Here is an 18,437-nt window from a genome sequence, read left to right on the forward strand (position 1 = left end):
CGATATTAATTCTTTATTCAGATAGATAGATAAAATAAGTACATAATTGACATTATAGATAGATATTATAATATAAACAATACAGGTTTAGGAAATTCTCAAGAGGATTTAAGGCAAAAACTATTTCAGTCTATATATTTACTAGGAAATTATTATTTTTTGTATATACGAATTTATTAATATAACAATTAAGCTTAATAGGATATCGTATTGTTATATGGAACACAGATGCCGACGCCACACCATTATACGATGCGAAGCGAAACGATGAAACGATAATTTATTTAATGAAAATGTTAAAAATTATAATAAATGTTAAAGCAAAATAAATTTGTTGTTAATTATGATAAAATAAAATGTTAACTGTAATATAGCAAAAATAAATAGATTGTATAAAATTATGTCAAAATTAAAAATTAAAATAAGTAAAATAAAATCTTACGAAACAAAACTATGGTTCGTGCGCTGTAGCTTGGTGCGAGTGACAGTTGCCCTATGATGTTTGCCTATTATCGTGAATCGCGACAAACTTTGAAGAGTAAAATGAACTGTCACCCGCACCTTGCTACAGCGCACGAGCTTTTTTATAGGGTCATGGAAATTGATCTGAAAAATTACATGAAGCATAATTAAATATGAATAAAAATTTTAAATCGGTGTTTAAGAGGTTAACTTCAATGTTTAAAGCTTATATAGGCTAATACAGTCATATTCTAAAAAGCTACATCTAAACAATTATTCACATATCACCTATTTTGAAAGATGTAGGCATGTGATATTTAAAAAATCAGGTATATTTATGAATATCACAAGTGTTCCAAATTCGTTGCTTCTTTGAAATAACACGTGAAGCATTCGAACAATATGTGTTACAATACATAAAATATTACAAGTATTGATAAATACTTTGTTATATTCATAAGAAGTTTTGGTTTCCTACAATTGACTATGTGCAAATACGGGTACGATTTAATTCGGTACAACAAATATATTACACAATAAAAAATAAACAATCACTTAAATAACTATAGATGGTTAATAAAATTAATTTATATTATAAATAACCAATATTACAAGGGTAATTATTTTAAACGAAATAATACTAAAACGCATTTTCATTCGTTCCAAAATTAAAATAAAACATGTGCTTTATCTACAATATTAAGTACTTTCGTTTAACATGGCATCATTTTTTTTATAGATTTATAAATACACTACATTGTAAGTCATATAACCTTACATCTAAAATAACAATTGAAGGCCCTTTATATAGAAGACTATATTGTATTACAATTATATTTATAAATATTAAACGATTGCATAACACACTGGATTTGATTTCGTTAATAACGTGTTATGTATCATATTATATTTATAATCATTTAATTTGATCATGAAAATTTTTATATTTTGAATTTACTCTATTTAATTGTAAACTGGCCCATAAATTAAACAATACAGCGTACAACACCTTTTTTTTTTTTTTTTTCATTAATAGAAAACTTTAAACGGAATGTTTTGTATTGTAAATTGAGCAATTGCTAAATGAAATATGTTAAGTCTAAAGCATACTTTGTCATATATATTACATGTCTAAAGATATGACATGATATGTTTCCAAGCAGAAGCGTACCAGTCGGCAGTAGGGTTTGTGAAAGCGATTTCTCTTCTCTAGTCATTATATTCAAGTACATTTACTTTACCAAGATATTTAATGTGTCACGTAATATTCACTTTCTAATATCATCTAATAATATAAATAGTACACTGAGTTCTACACTAATCAGTGATAATAAACGTACTATCTTTAAAATTAGATAGGTACGTGACTATTTAGTATATTTGGCGTCTCACTTAATGATTTTTTGTGGATAATATTAACATGTACTATGGCTGTACCTCTCGGTTATACTAGTAGCCTTTTTAATAAAGAAGTATTTTAGGTACGCCAATTGTTATGTTTATAGATCCGCGAGGTTCCAGACGTGAATGAGTAACATATGAATATTCTTTAACTTTCGCATTTTTAATATAAGTAACATTTCTGTATTTTTAAATTTTATTCTCCTTTACGAATAATAATAATCATCAATTATATGATGTGTTTAATTGAACAGCCACGCACCTCTTACTGTTACTCGATTAAAATACTCGCACAATATCGCTAAGTATCGCTTTTTAATTATGTGGAACGTGTACCTACTTAAAATAATATTAGGTATCAGGTGTAGTCGGATGCAATCTTTATGACGTTTAGTAACATCACGTTAAACTGCACAATACAAGATTTTAGATGTCAGCGGTAACGTAATGGCGCGGCGGCAGGATTACACCACGCGCGCGTCTTGTTTTTGCGTATTTTATGTACGACCGACATCTGCAGCTTGTTTCCGAGACGTCATAAAGGTTGCATCAATACACCTTGAATATTATAATCATCTCCATTAGAAATCTTTTCACTTTTAAACTAATAAGGTCTTTGTTTAAGTAATAAATTCTAAATAATCAAACATTTCTAAGGTTGATATAATATTACCTATTGCTGGATTTATATTTATTTATAGGAGGTTTATGAGAAACATCCTAAAATTCAAAAGTCCAAAATTCTAATGCATATTTTAAGAAGCCGATATAAAGGCCGTATATGGGGCATTCAAGATATCCGAAGATTTGTTTAGACTATGTGAATGTTCATGTGAAGAAATTGTCTCTTTGTTGATATATTGGCAGTTCGACGTCTGGTGAACGATCTTCGTAGTCATCCATATTATCTTGCAGAGGTAGTTCTTCTAATGCTTTAACTGGTGAAAAAAATAAAAAAAAAAATTATTACTGATTATAAATTGTAGGAAATCAAATATTATTTGACTTTTAAAACGTTAAATTAAAAACTTGAATCCAAATTCAACTTATACATAAAAAGAAAAACAAAAAAATCAACTCACAAGAAAATGCAAAATAAAAACGGAAACCATGCTGCAAACTGGATGAATCTTCAAGACCGCTAGTTCAGGAATGGGATAAAGTACTAGACATGGACTATAGGTTATAGGTATTGTGTGAATTGTGATAACGATAGGTTAAAGTCATTAAATGACGTATGATTTTACTAAAACAGTGTCTTTGGCTAAATTGTACGTGGAATTAGAGGATGCTGGGATTTTGGGCGGTGATTAGTTGTTTGCGTTGGACGGTCCATCGGTGTTGGTTCCTGAGAGGGACAAAAATCAAGCTTAACGTTACATGCGTGAACTCACGTGTGGTTTTAGTCACATCAAACTTGAAGAATTATCAAAGCATTCAATTTCGTACAAAAAACACATTATGCTACAACATTAAGAAAATATGATGAAGGTCTCAGTCTCAATAGCGATCACAAAATGTCAAACTTTTAATTTTAATTAACAGTAAAAAGATTTTAAAACATCATCATTACAACATACTTACAATGGAAGAAAACGACTGACTTAAAGTAAGTAACAACAATTTTGTATATAAAAAACTCGAAGATTAGAAATTTTGCAAAAAGAATACAACACACATAGATCGGTAGTACAAAATTAGCTACCAATTACGTAGAATACAATTTTAATACAGGTTTCATAGACGTTGGGTTTCCCAATCATGAAATAAAGATCATGCATAAACAATAATATAACATCCAATCAAGCATTAGACAGACCAAACTGCTACATTAACATCAGATATTTATTACTTCATGCTTTGATAACTCTCGTAACAGTACTCATTGAATCTGGCAACACAATATAGTAAAACAACATAAAATACGTGTAAAATTACAAATTGAGGAATGCTGCTACAGTGGTGTTATGTATGATGTAGCGAAAACTATGGAAAAACACCAATGCTAATTCGTCATTTCATTTGCAACTTGAACTTGATGAAATTTTTAAATACCAATATTTACATTTTAAATTTACCATTAGACACAATACCGATGTCGATCATGTAAGCTATGCCACAAAAACTCTTTGGTATTCAGTTCAGCGCAAAACCTCCCGCATATTACTTAAATCATTTGAATACTATGTATGTACATTTCAGTATTCGATGATTTAGTGGTTTTTAAGTGATAAATATGCAGTTTTAGAATACAAGCTACATCGTTTAATGAAATCACATTCTATTAAATGTAGTGTAAAGTCTATTTAACGACAAAACTTCCTGAAATGACGTGTGAGGAGCATAGCAAAGCTTAACATCGAATTCTTGACCAAGATTTATGTGCATTTTCCGCCATCTTGAAAAAAACTTGTATTAAGTTTTTTTTACAATAACTCGGTTCTCCGTGGAGATACGAAAATATTAATTCAATACATTTTTTTGCTCTTTGTAAGTTCTACAAATAAGGTCCCATCTGTCTCTACTTATCGTTCATCATTATTGAGATATTGATTGAAAAAAGCCGATTTTTGCGACATAGTGATTGTAGTAAATCAAATGTCACAATACAGAATTTAAACTTTATTTGTGATTTGGTGAAATCGACGATTTAGCATTTAAAAAACATTAACATCTAATAACACAACCAGCGTAACTAAAATAAGCAGGGTCTTACCAGCTATGATTTTGCTCATCTCGGTGACCTGCTTGGCAAGGATCTGGTTCATCTGGAGCAAGTGCTCGCGCTGTCGCTTCTCCTGTCCGTCTGGGCTCTAATACAACACATATGTTGCGCTTATGTACACAGCCAACATTCGAAGCGGCTATTTAAAGCTTACGTGTTTGCAGATCATTACAATTATTAAAAACTCAAAGTACTGTAGTAGTATTATTAAAGGCATAAATACTGTAACTCTATATATCTGTTTGTATGATACTTTAGCACTTAAAGAAGACTACGATATAAAAGTTACTATTTATACAGCAAAAGTAGAAATAAATTTATTCCTTCAAAAACTGGATAAATCGTATATTTTTATTATACAGACGATTAGCATATTGTTGAAAATAAATTTATTTTCAGGTTATCGGACAAATAGCCTATAACAATCTTCTATATTATATAAGTTTGTAATTTAATTGTAAACGATCAACTAATTTTTAATGAAATTCAATAATATCAATTAACTTTGATCTGCAAACACAATGTATCTATTTATATTGTAATGATATAAACAGTAAAATTCTAGAAAAAGTTTTGAAAGTTGATAATGATAATAAGAAAAATATGAGAGATGATCATGCAAAATTAAAAATTGCATCATTCCGTATAACAACGAAAGCAGAGCAATCTATGCAAGATGCATGTAGATACACTAATGAAAATGTAAAGTATGATTATACAATTTCGTAGTTTTCAATGGAAGGATAGTATACAAAGTAATGGAAAAGCAATTACATGGTGTGACAGTTTGAATGTAGAGTGATGGGTTGAAGATTGAAAGTTATTGAACTTGAAAAGTTTAAATAATTACTATGGCATCTTAGATTAATTTGAAACACCGGTGTGTAATGTAATTTCAAGTCATTATAAGTTTAGTACTCCCGCGTGCATAATCCTTGAAAAAAGTACGTGCTATGTTAGAAGACTTAAATTGAAAACTCTTCATTTTTAGAACTCTAAATTTTTAGAACCATTTGGTTTGTTATAGTGAAATTTCCGAGTAAGTTTAATAAGAATATAAACTTCTAAGTTAACTACTAACCTTGCTAGGGTCAGCAGAAGAACTCGAGAGCATCTTTTTAATTGATTCGACTTTCTCTTGACGTTTCTGCTGTTCTTCCGGAGATAGTTCTGGAGGCTATTTAAATTTTAATAGTTTTAATTAAAATAATTAAATCACACTATCACGTACCAATTAACATTCTTGTCAATTAATTTACGTTACATAATTCTAATTTCATGCAAAATATTACTAAAATAAAACTACTTTTAACTTTTTATCATATCGAAATTACAAAATAAAAATGTTTATACTTTAGTTCATCAACAATGCATTTTACAACAGCATCCATACTTCTTTTATGACTCACCTTCTCAGGTATGTATCGTTCTGGTATAATAATCTTCTGAGGAGCAGCCAAGAGCTGATCTATGGAGTCTGGTAACCTTCTCGCCGGTAGAGCCGAGCGCACCACATCTGGAGCAGCACCGCGAAGTGCACGTTCCATGTCTGCGTCGTCCAGTGACCTTCCCAGAGCCTACAATATACAAAAGTTAGTATTTAAAAGAAAGAAGATGATGAAAGAAGAAAGGTGTCATGAATAAGAAACTTAAGAGAGTGGACTGGCAATAATGCAGTTGGAGAATTTTTAGCCTACCCATGGACAAGAAGTTTAATAAACTGACTACAGATCTTTAGTAGAGTGTATTGACCAAATTTATTCATTTATTTAATGGAAAGGCACCTAAAGAAGTAGAATAATAATTATAAAAAGGTATGTTTGAAAAAATTACACACAGCATATTACTAAGCCTATTTGCCATTTATCAGTTAAAAATTTATGTCTTGTTTTTTTCAATGAATACTTACATCTTGATTGTAAGCATCCTTAGGCATTTCATTAAGAGTTTTGGCGCTCAAATGGTGCGGTGCGGTATAGTGCCTCCTCTTCTCTTTTGGTACTTGTCGTCTATGTAAAGAGCCATTTTTAGGTTCTCCTGACACCTCCGTAATAATTTGTTTAGCAGCTTCACTTTTAAATATAGGAGACAATTCCATATTGGATCTCGTTAAGCTTACAATACTGCTCGTTTTTGACATGGGATCGTTAGTCAAAGTCCTTGAACTATCTGTTGGGCTATTGAGATATTGGGTTGACAAAGATATGGTACGATCATAACCAGCAGATCTGTCATAAGTTTTGTGATAGCTACTGCTTAAAGATGAAATATCTCTTGAATAATCATAATTAGACAACGAAGGGCTTGAGGGATATTTAGGACTCTGTTGCATGTTCTTTTCGTTCATCCCGATATAATTTACAGAATCTGCGTATTGAGGCTTGGAATAATATTCTTCATATTTGCTATACTCAGTTCTAGGTAAAGAAGACGCTCTGTAGTTATTAATTGGTTGCACTAATTCTTCTTCTAAAAATTGATCTATGTTGGCAGTGATATGGTTGCTGGACCAATCGGATAATGGTTGTAAAGACCGGTCGCGATCTCTTTGTCGCCTTTCGCTTTCCCGTTTCACAATTCGCACTGTTTTGATCTCTTGTTTTTCTACATTAGTGAGGTTACCTATAAAAAAGTTCATCAAGCTAGTAGTTATTTAACAAGATTATAAAATTTAAGGGAGACTAACATATCACTAACATATCTTATCTAATTAAATTGCTTTGAAGAAACTTTGAAGCTGCAGTAGAATCAAAAAGACTTTACGTGAATTAATTTAGGTTGTACTTATTGAATTTAGTTTATTGATAGAAATAGAATGCAGTGAGTAATTTAATATTAAACTGAATTGATTGCAAATGAGTTAACGTATTCAATTGGGCTTTTTCAGCACTTTATACTAAGTGGAAAACCATCGAATAGAGAGCATTACACAGGGCATGCCAACAAAGTGAAACTATGAATACCTATTATTACGTAAATATTTACCAAAAGCAGTGTGTTGCATGTCCTCGCTGTTTATTGGTGACGCGACATCCATGCCGGGTGCTCTAGTATCAACATACAGCGGCGTCTCCACGCTCGGTGGATAGTGTCCCGGGGGCATTACTGGTCCTTGCGAGTCGTAGTCATAGTCGGATTGCCCGTGGTCGATAGTATGGCCTGTATCCAGATTCGTTTCTTGCCAAGACGACATTGGACGACGTTTGCCTGAAATTTTCAATCCTTGTATTTACCTATCTTTTTTTATATTCTCTACTCGCTAGCCCTTGACACCCAAGTCATGATGCAATCTAAGATGGAAGCGGGCTAACTTGTTACGAGTATCCACACAACTTTGGTTTCTACACATCATTCCGGAACGCTAAATGCTAATTTTTGTCGGTAAGGTGGTAACTAGCGATGGCCAGCCAGACCTGGACCAGTTAAGAAAACCTCAATCGGCGCAGCCGGGGATTGAACCCAGGACCTTTGACTTGTAAATCCACCGCGCATACCACTGCGCCACTGAAGCCAAAACTATTTTTTGTCTGTCTGCCTGCCTGTCCGTGTTCTTTGGTTGAAACCGTGTTTTTTGGTTTATGAAACGAGGGAAGGTGAAACGCGACATTGTTTTATACTATATTCAGATAAAGCTATGCTGCGGTTGGTAGTCGGTATGTATTCATTCAATTACCAGGCATAGAATCATGAGTGATCTGCAAGGCGTGGGACTGCTGCGTGAGGTGACGCACCGCGCGGCTCAGCTCCTGACGCTGACGCTGTAAAGCTGACACCAACTGTTGTACTCGTGTCACTTCTGTAACAATGTTCACGCGATGATCTACAGACTAGTTTTATTAAATAACGGATCAAGCTGATGGCCTAACTGATGGTAAATGAACAACGTTTTTTTTTTTTTTTTTGTATAAGCAAGCGCTTAGCTGCAATCACGCCTGAAGGTAAGCAGTGATGCAGCCTATGGTGGAACGCGCTTGCCTAGACGATGCCTATTCACTCTTGACTTGAAGGTACCCATGTTGTAGGAGGTGGGGAAAACGGAAGCTGGAAGAGCATTCCACATCTTTGCAGTGCGTATAAGAAACGAGGAACTAAACCGCTTAGTACGCGTCCGAGGAATATTGATGACGTAGCGGTGTAAGTCGCTGCGATGCCCAGCAGTCCTGTGGTAGAACGGCGAAGGTGGCACAAGATCAAATAGTTCCTGAGCCCACTCCCCGAAATATATCTTGTAGAACACTGATAGACAGGCAACCTTTCGGCGATGCTCTAAGCTTTGAAGTTTAGTGCTTGATAATGCCTCATTGCCAATGAGCCTTCTGGCACGTTAACTAACGCGTGTTAACAAGGCATGTAACGAATAGGCTTTATAAAGTGCGGCCTTCAGTCTGTCTGAGGCGTAGGTGTGCTATGCGGTATGCCTCATGTGACTGTATATACACCAGCAACCATGCCCCCAGCTATGTCACAGCAATACTGCATGACGGCAGAAATAAGCATGTCGGTTGTACTCCCCAGTATGCCTAACATGCGATTAAAGACGAATTACGTGAGAAATATACAAAAGTCAACCAATTGCGGTGCAACCGGAAATATTGCTCTTTTTCATTGGGTAGGTTATGTAACCGGGAGAGTTGCCCCACTCTACTTTCCTTAGTCAAACTTTTGTCTATTTCTTCACTAGACTAAGTCGTTGGTCGCCTACCTATATATCTACGCAATGTAAAATAATCATGTAATTATCACTTGTCTGTGAGCTAAGCAACATTTTTTTGGTACACAAAAACGCATCTTGCTGACGTTCCTTTAGTTTACTGTTACAAATTGTCGCTGTCACCTTACCTTATTTCAGGAAACATTCCTTCTTCCTGAAATAGAATAACTGTATCAGTGGAATGTGTCGGCGCTTACCATCCTCTAGCATAGCAGTGGGATGCGATGGTGGCATGTTATGCGAAGCTTGGGCATGAATGTTAGCGCGCTGAGCTCGCAGGGCGCGGCGGAGGTGATGCAGTTCCCTTTCCAAACGTGCATTGTCCGCTACCGTTTGCTCTAGTTTCTGTTGACATAAAGTATATGACGGTGAAGTAAGCAGACATGTAATGAACGAAAAACGAATAAGAGCATCAAATAAAGGTTTATGAAAAATATGGTGAGATGCTTATATCAAATCATGGAATTGTAAAGATGGACTGACACGCAATGCAAAGACATGAATTAAACAAGATGCATACATGCAGATTGCACACTAGGTATCATAACATTGATCGATGAACAAAATAAATATGAAACTATAAAAAAATAGTATTTAAGGTTGTTAATAAGTGGACTGTATCTACTGCCAAATATACAAATATATAAATGTTAACGTAATGCAGGAATGATGTGCTTTGAATATAGACAGACAGTCCGTACTTCAAACCAAACAACCATAGAAAAACCTTCTTCTGAAACACTCATAAGTTTCTAACTCTCTATAGCTAGTAGTTAGCACAACATAAATAAAAGTTAACGAATTACTGGGATGCTGTGCAAAAACAGAAAGGATATTTAGTTTCAATATTACTTGTACTATAAGATTTGGTTTTAATAATTACAATAAAATATAACAAATCACTACGTAACTAACTTATACTAAAGCCAGACTCGATGAGAAATGTTTATCAACAAACAAATTAGAACTGAAGGTTCAAAATGCACGTCGTTTCATACCATTTTTAAATTAATGTATTGTTTTTTTATTTAAAAGTAATTCAAATGAAATGAAATTGCTAATCAAATAGTTTGTACGATAATATTTTTAAATTATAATTGTTATATTTAATTGTTTTAAGCTAAAATTGTCATCAATTTAAGAAACAAGTTTAACTAAAATTTATTAATAGGTGTAAAATGACTAGCAATTTATACCCTCATTGTTAAATAATTTGTTGATAAACAGTCCACTTCAAGTTTGGCTATAGTATACATCTGAATACTGAATGTTATAGTTTTGTTGATTAAATATTAGAATAAATAAAATAAAAAGTGCATGGTATAGCTAAAAACCTTATAAACCTTAGAATTGTGCGCCAGCATGGCATGCACTCGCGCCAACTCCGCCTCCAAGCCTGAAGGCTGAGCTCGGGAACCAATGTTTACGCTGTCCAGCTTACTGCGAACACCTGGAAAAGACAAATTAAAAACTAAGAACTAAAATAGACTTCAAAATTTAAAGTTTTTGGCAATGAAAATCAAAATGCTACCGTCGCCTTGTATGAAATCAATTTTAATTTAAAAGTTACAAAAAATATCAAACAAGAACTGCTATTAAGAAAGTTTTATTCATATTGGATTATTATTAATATTATAATATGATGTAAGTACTATACTAGTTTTACAAAGAAACTACTATTATTTAGGTTGCCTGGAAGAGATCGCTTCTGAGCGATAAGGCGGCCTATTGTACCTGTTTCTTCTTTTTTATTCTTTTATTTATAATTATGCAGTACAATACAAAGTATTTAATTTCAAGTCACTTTTACTGATTTCTTTATCTTAATTACTGTATTTAATTATTCGTGATATTACGAGTACCTGTCAACAATGAGTCAATAGCATCTTTGTCAGTTTTAAGACCTTGAAGAATGGCTGCCTCGTCTGCTAGTTCCTGTTCCAATGCCCATAGTTCAGCAACTCTGACTCTTGCCGCTTCTGTTTCTAAGGGTTTGCCTGCTGCGGCACTTTCGAGCCATCTGTAAGTTAGTTTAAATTAAATAAAGCTTCAATAACTCCATGGATTAGAATAAGATTAAGATATTCGACACCGAGAGATCATTTGTTTAAGACTAATTGCAGGGGCAGAGGTATATTGGTTATATTTAAAATATACCTATAATATTATTTGCCTAATATTATTTCTAAAACGAATAGTTAATTAGTGGATACGACGCTAATTCAAGCAAATCTATTTTTATGCAAATAGCTTTCACGACTCTATTTGAACCCAAATGTATATTTAAAATTTCCTTTCTAGTCTGTATATATACATGTCTTATAACACCTAACTCATCTAAAAAGATGAGTTAGGTGATAAAGACATGTATATATAAAAATACTTTCATATTAGCTGTATGTAATAGAATGCTCTCAATGAGAGAAATGTCATTACTGTTATTTCGTTGCAATTTGAACACTAACCTTTGTTGTTCCATAGCATGTTCTGCAAGAACTTTTTGTCTCAGCCTCTGATTTCGCTCCAATCGTTCTATCGTAGAACCTGGTCTATTATACAAAGATCCAAGTTTCACCATATTATCAACCAATTGCACTAACGGCTTACTTTTTTCATAATGGTTCTCTAACTCCATGAGTTGAGTCTTTAACTGTTCCAAACGTTGTAAGTTTTCTTCCCGTTCAATGGCTTTGAGTGAACTTAGACAATCCTGTAAATCATTTGATTACTATACAACATTATTGCTATATATCTTACTCAAATAATGACAAAAAATAGCTCAGTGATCTAATATTAACAATATCTACACAATACACTGATAAACAAAACTAATGAAACAAGAAGCATAAATAAGCACCTCTATACTACTAATCTGAACACAGCATTGCTCAATAGAACGATGAGTTGCTGCGTGACGTCTTCTTAATTGAATCAAGAGCAAAACTAGCTCCTCGTGACTTCTTCCCAAAAGCTCACCGGCCGTTGGTATTTCACTTGATTCTTGATTATGGACCTCCTTACGCTATTGCAATAAAAGATAAAGCAGAACTAAGTAAAAATGCGTAATAAAACATATAAGTACAAAAAAGCAGATGAAAACAAAAATCATTCAACTACAAGGACATTTGCATACATTGCATTGACTAAATATAAATTTAAACAACGTACCGTATCGTTGTTGTCGTTGTTATTGTTTCTTCTAATCCTAGGACTAACGGCTCTTATTGGTTGTTGTAAAGTTCTCGATGGTGACCTTACTGTCGTCCATACATCCTCAGAACCCGTTAATGTATTCAACTATAAAACATTCAGTATTTATATTACTTGTACATTTTAAAATTACATTTATTATATTGATTGCAGTTCTTTTTTAGTTACTTACATTTTGTTGTGATGCTGTGATCGGCTGCGAACAATGTTCATTAGTGGGTTTCTCTTCAACCCATCTTACTCTAGGGCTTACAGCTCTTACTGGTATAGTACCATCCCTATTACTTCTACCAATCGACGTGTTACTTCCAAGAAATGCTTTTTTTGACAAAGTTTGCTGGTTTATTTGGTTATTGTTATTATTATTCTTTGAGCCTGGTTCTATATTTGTGCCTGACATTGTCATAGAAGCTGCAAATATCAATACATTATATTACTTATTAGTTTTATTTCTAAAGTTTCAATCTCTGGCATGATTTAATATAGTTGGTGAAAACATGATAAAGTGTTTAACATAATGTATTAGTACGAGTATATTTAAAGTTATTATTTACATTATTCATTATAACACAAAATCCATGTTAAATGTCGCATGCCAATTGCCAAACGTGTTTTAGACACCTTATCGTGTTTAACCCATTTATTAAACCAAAATATATAAATAGTATTATGCATGTCATACCACACAAAATATTTATTTACAATAAATAATTTGAATTTCGTTTAATCTTAATTTTGCTGAGAATCAGAAGTAAATGTAACTTACATCGTGTACCTTACAGGGCCATATTATGTTATAGGATACCTTCATTGCTTGCACTGTCTACCTCCATGTTACGCAGAGGTTCACTTGTACCCAAACCAGCAACTAGGCTCCGCACGCGTCCTACCTCACTTTTCATTAGACCGCTAGACATTAAATCCCACTGCCTAAGATTCTCCCTGTCTATTTCAAACTTTCGTCTATCCTTACTATGACTTTTTCGAGAATTGCTTGGTAAATCTTGTAAAGTAATTGAGTTTTCTGAAGAATCGACAGCTAATTGTTCGTAAACTCCTTCATCAAATTGTTCATTCAATATTTCGGATTCTTCGACTAAACTTACATAAACATCATTTTCATCTTTTTCTTGTTTTGTTGCCTTGTGTGTATTGCAACTTTGGTTTCTGTGAATTTGTGCTTGAATATCACAGTTAACATAAGTCACACTTTTAACACATTTATCCTGTACATTTTTCTTAACCCGCTTAATACTATTCATCGCTGATGCGTTTGCATAAGCTCTGTCTAGTGTTTTGCGTTCAGTAGGCATAGTATCCAAATCATCCATAGAGCGAGCATGCCTATGCGACACCCGCCTTAAATTATCTCTCCATAAAACATCCTCATCCCAATGTTTCTCTCCTTGGTACAAAATGTTTTCATAAGCACTTGTTTCTGTTTCAGCATCATAGTAAACCGTATTGGATGAGTTTCCACTACAATGAGAGGACATACTTCCCGAAGAAATTTTAATTGGCAAACAACCTTGAAGGCTATTATGACTTAAATTATTACCCTCCGATGAAGAACTTTGATCAGAATTTTTAATTTTTGCACTTTTTTTACACCCAAGACTAGATATCAAATTCATTGATTCTGGTATTTTAGAAGGTTTACTACTTGAAGATTCGTATATATTTTTTAAATCAATATCTGGGGTTTTTTCAACAGCACTTAAAAATTCGACTGAAACGCTTCTAGCGGACGCAGCTAAATTAAACGATTGGTCTGACTCATCATTATCACGTATTGGATTATGGATGTGTGAAATCTCATTTTTTCTGTGCATTGGGCCTCTACGACGCTGATTATTCAATTTACGGTGAATATTAGTATTTTTCAAATAATGAGATATTGGGAGAACATTAATATGTTCTTGAGAGGAAAGGTCGGAATAATAGTAAGGTGCACTATGCTCAGCAGAACTTTCTCTACTGTGAAATCCAGTAGTAGTAGAAGAAACAGGAGTTTCATAGCTATGTCTGAGATTTCGTTTTTCGCTTTCAAACTCTTTAATTTTGTCTGCCGTGATTTCACTATTTAAGTTTTTCTTTATTAATGTGTCTCGGTTATAACTTTTACTATAAAATGATAGTGGCGATTTAGGTATTCCAGTTGAACTACAAGAACTTTGTGATCCTAAGTAATCCAGAGTATGACTATTATTATATTGAAATCGAGTTTCTGCACTAATTTCTTCATCAGAATGAATTATATTACGGCTATCAGGAGTGCTTGAAGCACGCATATGTAAATTTTGAATATGGTCCATGGAGTTGTTTTTATTTGTAAAGGAGCTGGTTGGTGTTGCAAGTGACGCAATAGCACTTGTATTATTGCTTTTAAAATTTAATTCCGTAGAAGACGCTCCCAAAGTGTCCAAATATTCGTCGATGTTTATATTTAATGAATTTACCGATGGTAAAAGATTCTCAGATTCTGTCAGTTCAAATATTGAATCATCGGATAGAGGTCTTCGCTTCATTACGTTTTCAAAACTATAAACTTCATAGGGATGCCGTAAGTCCACCATTGAGTCGGAATCTACTAAACTCGTAATTTCAGATGAAATGTTTGAAGGTGTCATTTCAAACCTACTACTTATATCTGACTCCATAGACAATCTCGATGAACCTTTATCGGCATTATAACTTCTCAACGAATCCGTTTCATTGCAGATTATATTATGTTGCTCTATAATGGAATTACTAAGCACCTTATTTGGTATTTCACTGGCTTTGTGTCTTTCATGTGTTAAGCTTGCCCTACTGCTGCGAACTTTTTCGCCTCTAGTAAGCGTATCATGTATTGAAGTACGACTTCCATAAATCATCAACGATGTTGTTCTCCGTTTCATTTTGTTAAGATTCTGGTTTTCGTTAGTCAACATTTTGATTATAGAATTGTCTTGTGAAAGATCGGATTTGTCTAGTTTATCTAAAATATATTTAGACAGTTCTTCATCTAATAAATTACTAAAAGGTGGCGATGAGGTTGGTATAGGCGGGGGAGGAAGAATCTCACTGTCTGAACTATCCTGTCTGTCTAAAACAGTTCTACTACCATTAAGATAATATGACGCTGGTCGGAAATTATCAGAGATACTAAATCTAGAAAAAGGCACATCTAGGGAAACATCTTTAGAGTTTTCTTCTTCGGCATCTGAGGAATCTTCCTTTTCCTTTATATTTTTATCAGCCTTAGATATCCTTTTTAAAGTTTGTTCTTTTGTATCCGCAAAATTTGATGCCGTATCTGATATACAGTCTGACTTCACATCTTCAGGAGATACGTCTTCTGACTCGACATGGTTTAACTCCATATACACAGGTTCTGCTTTTCCGTTATTTACACAAACCAGTTCATACGTTTGCATATCGTCTTCTTCATTACCTAAATTCATCTCTACATAAGGATTATCTTCATAATTTAAAGGCATTGTGTGATCAAAAACGCTTAAATTCTCTAAAATTGTTTTATGGGCAGGCTCGATGGCTGACATTTTTCTCGGGCTCATGGGAAGGTAATGGTCTTCACCTAAAGTGCGCATAGAAGGAGTATCTAATTTCACATCTGTTTCTGTATCGTTTATTGTCAAATTATCTGCAACTTCATTACATTTGTTATTATCTCTATGGTTTTCAGTTTCATTATCTGATGCTAGTAATACTTCATCTAAATCATTATCGGTATATTCAATTTGTGTCTCTGATTCAGCTTCACTGTCCTGCGTTTCATAACCATTTTCTACTATTTCAGTTGATAGGTCGGCTGGGTTTTCAATATCTTTCGAAATTTGAGGTTCTACATTGGGCTCACTTAACTTTTCGTCGTATATATCCTTACCAATAACTTCACTTACTAATTTAGGAATTGAAGTTGTACACATAATATTTTCATAAACATTGTCAATGTCATTCGGAATTTCTATATCTCTAGTAGAAGAATATTCTGCAAGTGAGGGAGAGCTAAGCGCGTGCGGAGAGATCAGTCGCGTAAGGGTAGGGCTTGTGACATTTACTTTATGGGACCTTCCTGCCTGCATATCACTGGTATTTTGCAGATCAGTGCCCGGTGTATCTTCTGGGGTGCAAAAGCGAAACCAATATTTGATTATTTTTTCAAGAAAAGTTTAAGTAAGATAGAGTTGATTTTTTTTATCAGTTAATATTTGTTAGTAAATATAATTATAAACTCGAATTTAAAAAAAGAAATGTTATATGAGTGCAACTAGTAATCATATAATACCACCAAAATAATATCTATAGTCCACCACCTATATACTATACTAATGAAATATCATGTTAGTGACACTATGTCCCAGCAGGCAGGAAGGTACCTTTCCTCAAAGCGAAGTGATCTTATATTATAAAGTATTATTATAATTATAATTTTAATCTTTCAATGTTGGCATAATATAACATAATAGGCATAAGAAACTATAATTGTATAATTTTAAAATAAATATTACGTAAAACAATTTAGTATATTTAATTAAATTTAGGAATATCAACTTAACGGTGAAAATAAAATAACGATAACGAAATTTATATTAGTGTATAGAGATTTTTAACTTTTAATGATGTATAAGAAAACCATTTTATCACAAAAATTAAATATATTATTTTTACCTAAAAAATCATGCAATACAAATATTAAACACATACAAATACATAAACATGCTTATTTACTAAAGTTTTAAAGTATACTCCAAAATTTACTGGATTTTTCATGCTTCCGTCAATTTAGCTAGAATTTTTATTTTTATGTTAACTTGTTAATTGGTTAAAATAAAACTTACCTTCATCATCTGAAGAATAGCTGTTATATGAAGCATTTTTATAAGTTTTAGGTTTGTACTGGTCAGATCTTAATGATTGGCGACTTTGATTCAATGATCTATTTAATGAAATAGCAGCTGGAGTACTTTTTCTTGTCAGTGGAGACTGTAACATTCTCTGCTTCCATTCAAGCAGTCTTTTCATTGATTCTTCACGCTGAAATAAATAGAAAGATAGTATAATAAAGAATCAACAGTTGATATCTAAAGAATATTATCAGCTGTTCTTAGCCGATTGTGAGTCTTAAACCTAGAGAAATGTTTCCTCAGTAGATAAAACAATGCAGTTAAAGTTAAATAAATAGAACATAATTGAGATTTTACCTGTTGTACTTTCTTTTCTCCTTCTCTTTCAGCAGATGATGGCAACCTAGCGCTTGCGGATCGCATAAATCCATCTATCCCTGGATCAAATTTCCCAACATCCTTTACATACGCACTGATTTGTGAACCATCGCTCATCACACTACCACTTCTGTTTAAATAATCTTTTTGGGCTTCCAAATCTTTTTCTTTCAATGTCCAATTAGAATGTAAAGCTTCAAGATCGCTATATTTTGAATTATAACTAACATTATCACGAATATTCTTATTGCTAAATTCAGTTTCATAGTTATTATTGTTAGGGTGCATATATGGGGAATGTAATTGTTTTTCAGCAAGTCCACTTGCATATTTTTCTAATGGTATTTGTATATTTCTTGGCCGTGTGCCCTGTTGTTGCAAATATTGTGCCGATTGTCGCATTTTTTGTGCATAACTTTCCTCAGAATAATATTTATCTGAACTAGGATCATAATAGGAGTTTATGTCTAGACTAGATTTTGGACGTGGTGGTTGTTTAGGTGGATCGTGCGTGTTTCGTGTTGGCGTCACATTATAAAGAGTTTCGTTTTTGGATTCATATTCGAGAAAATCTGCGCTATGGGGGCGTGGCATCGGGGGTTGAATACCACTCGCTTGCATTTTTTTCCTTCGCAAAACTGATGGCCCACTAAATGTTTTTTCTGGAATCTGAAAAAAAGGTAGACACAATTCAAAAATC

At 33.3% G+C, this 18,437-nt stretch overlaps 1 protein-coding gene across 7 annotated transcripts in view; it reads right to left on the minus strand.

Annotated features, from left to right (window-relative positions):
- LOC112054339 (uncharacterized) overlaps positions 1-18,437 on the minus strand; it is a 105,515-nt gene continuing 87,078 nt past the window's right edge. For 3 of the 7 annotated variants that reach the window (XM_052888267.1, XM_052888266.1, XM_024094095.2), the window contains 4 exons: positions 17,717-18,406; positions 17,354-17,549; positions 13,276-16,635; positions 12,780-12,920 (listed from right to left, as the gene is read on the minus strand). In XM_052888267.1, the coding sequence (XP_052744227.1) occupies positions 13,304-16,635; positions 17,354-17,549; positions 17,717-18,406 (4,218 nt within the window). In that variant the 3' untranslated portion in view covers positions 12,780-12,920; positions 13,276-13,303. Of the gene's footprint in view, positions 2,802-2,945; positions 3,212-4,579; positions 4,677-5,669; positions 5,766-5,997; positions 6,166-6,497; positions 7,211-7,573; positions 7,796-8,261; positions 8,385-9,496; positions 9,645-10,633; positions 10,750-11,161; positions 11,320-11,764; positions 12,010-12,156; positions 12,322-12,467; positions 12,597-12,681; positions 12,921-13,275; positions 16,636-17,353; positions 17,550-17,716; positions 18,407-18,437 lie in introns of those variants that run through there. The other 4 variants (XR_008251965.1, XM_052888268.1, XM_052888269.1 and 1 more) reach the window with 4 other exon arrangements.

This window comes from Bicyclus anynana, chromosome 22, assembly GCF_947172395.1.
Source record: "Bicyclus anynana chromosome 22, ilBicAnyn1.1, whole genome shotgun sequence".
NCBI classification, from domain to species: Eukaryota; Metazoa; Arthropoda; class Insecta; order Lepidoptera; family Nymphalidae; genus Bicyclus; species Bicyclus anynana.